The sequence below is a fragment of the Aplysia californica genome, unplaced genomic scaffold, assembly GCF_000002075.1.
Source record: "Aplysia californica isolate F4 #8 unplaced genomic scaffold, AplCal3.0 scaffold00888, whole genome shotgun sequence".
Taxonomy (NCBI): Eukaryota; Metazoa; Mollusca; class Gastropoda; order Aplysiida; family Aplysiidae; genus Aplysia; species Aplysia californica.
This window is the reverse complement of record NW_004798158.1, coordinates 225,730-228,745: the sequence shown is the minus strand read 5'-3', so window position 1 is coordinate 228,745 and position 3,016 is coordinate 225,730. Positions and strand designations below refer to the sequence as shown.

General features: G+C 43.5%; 1 protein-coding gene across 1 annotated transcript in view; it reads left to right on the top strand.

Moving 5' to 3' along the window:
• Window positions 1-2,271, top strand: part of LOC101846924 — a 5,063-nt gene extending 2,792 nt beyond the window's left edge. Inside the window, exon 2 of the mRNA XM_005110434.2 lies at window positions 1,160-2,271. Within this exon, the coding sequence (XP_005110491.2) occupies window positions 1,160-2,271 (1,112 nt within the window). The remainder of the gene's footprint in view (window positions 1-1,159) is intronic.
• Window positions 2,272-3,016: the final 745 nt, after the last annotated feature.

Below are 3,016 nucleotides of genomic sequence, written 5' to 3'. Positions count from 1 at the left end.
TGTGTGTGTGTGTGTGTGTGTGTGTGTGTGCAAGCCTGCGTGTTTGTGTACGTGCGCGCGTAAGCTTTCTTCTACCTTTGTATTTTTAAACCATCGAGAAACAATCGAAAGCAACCATTTTAAAAAGAACATTACGTGTATCATGAATCAATAAACCTTAATTACGTAAGTTGAGCATTATTATTATATCGGTCTTATTCTCAAAGAAATGCCCTACTTAGAGAATAAGGAATCTATTAGGCAAACACTTTAACTGAATATATCAGGCATTCCCTCACGACTGCAAATTTCTTAATGGCGCACAGAGAAAGATATAGAATCGCTGTAAAAATTGTCCAAATTGGTTTAATTTGCCACAAGCTTTTCAGATATGTAACACAAAAAAGACTACAGATTGTTTCAATTTGACAAAAAAGGTTTCAGAATAAATGTGCTAATAGGACTGTCGCCCATAAATTCGAATAACTACCGCGTGTTTCATTACAACAAATTTCATATTTTTTCCCCAAAAATTTGAGCTGTTAAATTGCTAAAATACAAGGTTTTTTCCCCCTCAGGTGCTCTACAAAATACTTTCGTTTGAGCAAGAAAAAAAATGATGGTAGCATTTGAACTTTGTGGGAAGAAAATATAAGACCTTTGCCGTGGGTTAAGTGGCTCAATTAGAATCACTGTCTGTCTGCCTTGCTAGTGGTATCAAAGCCGTATGACAAGACGATACGTACGTCCTGGGCTAGTCGTGGTTTCTAGGGCTCTCTATAATTTTCTGAATTGCCAATGGTGTTGGAGTCTGTCATATTATGCCAAACTAGTTAGAGGGATTGAACCCATCATTCAGTGGATGTTCTATCTAGAGGCGTCATCTCTGACTCAGAGGTTGACGTGTAAAGACCCACCTGCACTCACGGTCGCCAGCTGCCGTTCCACATTCTGTCTGAATACTATGTGATAACTACCAGCCAGCGGTACACTATATAAAAACACATACCCAAACGACTGCTGAAGGAGTTCACTTAGGCGTGCCTACCATAAAGAACCAGTATCCATGTCGGTAGCGTCCTGCCTGAGAATAGGAAGACCATAACATACATCTTAAACGTAAGCTCAGTGACTCGCTCACCGTCTACCTATTCACATCTACTGCTCTAGGCATCAACAGAAACAGTCTGCTTCCTTATGGAGGCTTCAAACTATACTCTGACTCACTTCGTGACTTCATCTCGTTACCTGCTTATCCCGCACTTTGACGTCATCAAGAGGGCGTTCACTGTTATCAACTTGAGTATTTCGTCACTTGGGATAGCGACTAACGTCTGTAACATTGTCGTCTTCAGTAAAATTGGAATCTTCGAGAACGCCACCAGCGTTTCTTTTTTCGCGCTCTCCCTCACTGATCTGACCTACTTACTCCTGTACCTCGGCTCCCTGCTGGTCAACGTTCTGAATTACCTGAACGTCCGTTTGAGAGTGCCGTATGTCTACCTATCGTTCAGTTTCTTAAGCTACTCTCACATGGCCTACAACTGCTCTATAGTGATAACGGTGTATCTGACCGTTCAAAAGTGTTTCTGTGTGGCCCTACCCTTCAGCTTTCAGCATGAGTTCACGAGAGGTCGGGCTGTCGCCGCCATATTACTCCTCGTGGTTTTCATCGCATCCTGGTTCGTCCCGGGCTATGCCACATTCGGACTTGAGGAGAAGTGGGACCCTCGCTCCAACACAACTCGGGTGGTTCTATGGTTCGGAGAAAACCGACGACAAATCATGGAAGCTTTTGACGCATTTATCCAGAACGTTCTGCCTACCGCCGCCCAGATCATCATCATCGTCTGTCTAACGATCATTGTAATCAAGATGAGAGAGTCCTCCCGCTTCCGGGGCTCAACATCACGAGCAGGAAATGACGACCCCACCTCTAAAGGACAATCCGGTGTTAAGAAACCAAGTGTTCACTTGTCTGGGCGGAGTTTACAAGCGGTAAAGTCTACAACCTTAGTGGCCGCCATGTTTGTCGTCTGCAACTTACCATCTGTGTGCGTGACGTATGCTACGTTCTTGGAGCCAGAATTTAACGACTTCCGTCGTCTGGGCTACCTGTATGCCTTGTCAGGATCCGCTCGTCTCTGTCTATTTGCCGCCTGTTCCTCCCTCAACATGCTCGTTTATCTCAAATTCAACCGCAGCTACAGGCAAGAACTGTACAAGTGTTTAGGGAGGCAGCCCACACAGACCGAAATACACACAGACGCACGCAAGTCGACCGAGAAGTAACTTTGTGAAACCCCATCATTTACTACTCATAAGAAAATAAACAAACAACAATAAAGCACTTGATTTAATATGTATTCGTACTCACGTATTTCCAAATTTCTGGCCTCTCTATGCGAGAAGTTGGGAATTTTGTGTGTGGTTTAGTAAGTGTTTTACGGCACTTGCAACACAAAAAGGTCATATAAGTGCCGAAGATTAGAGGTATTACAAGAGAGTAACAAACACAAAAAAAGAAGGAGGGGAGATAAAGACGATAGACGTTTTGATCGGAAAGAAGAAGCAAACCACACCAGAGCACCCACCAACCACCCACCAACCACCCACGAAGTAGGGAATGGGGGTTCTGTCCTGCTTCCCCGGACATCCGGGTGGGGTGGGGGTAGGGGTGGGGGGTCTGGAGTAAGCGTCAAACGAAGAAATAAATTGACACCAAGATTAACTTGCACATAATTTCCAACATGACAGCATTATCATCGTTACCGCCATCATCATCATCATCATCATCATCATCATCATCATCATCATCATCATCATCATCCCCGTTTTCTTATTTTGTTTTTCTTGAAGCATAACAATTTGCAGTATGCTGACACATTTTTACGTAACTTACAAATACTGACACCAAAATCGGGACACGGGACCCCAAAAGATTGTATTAGATCTAGTTTTTGTGTTGGGGAGCGCAAAATAAACAGGACTGTTATTCTTCAGCAGTACAAATAATACATTAGTCAAAACTGGTAGG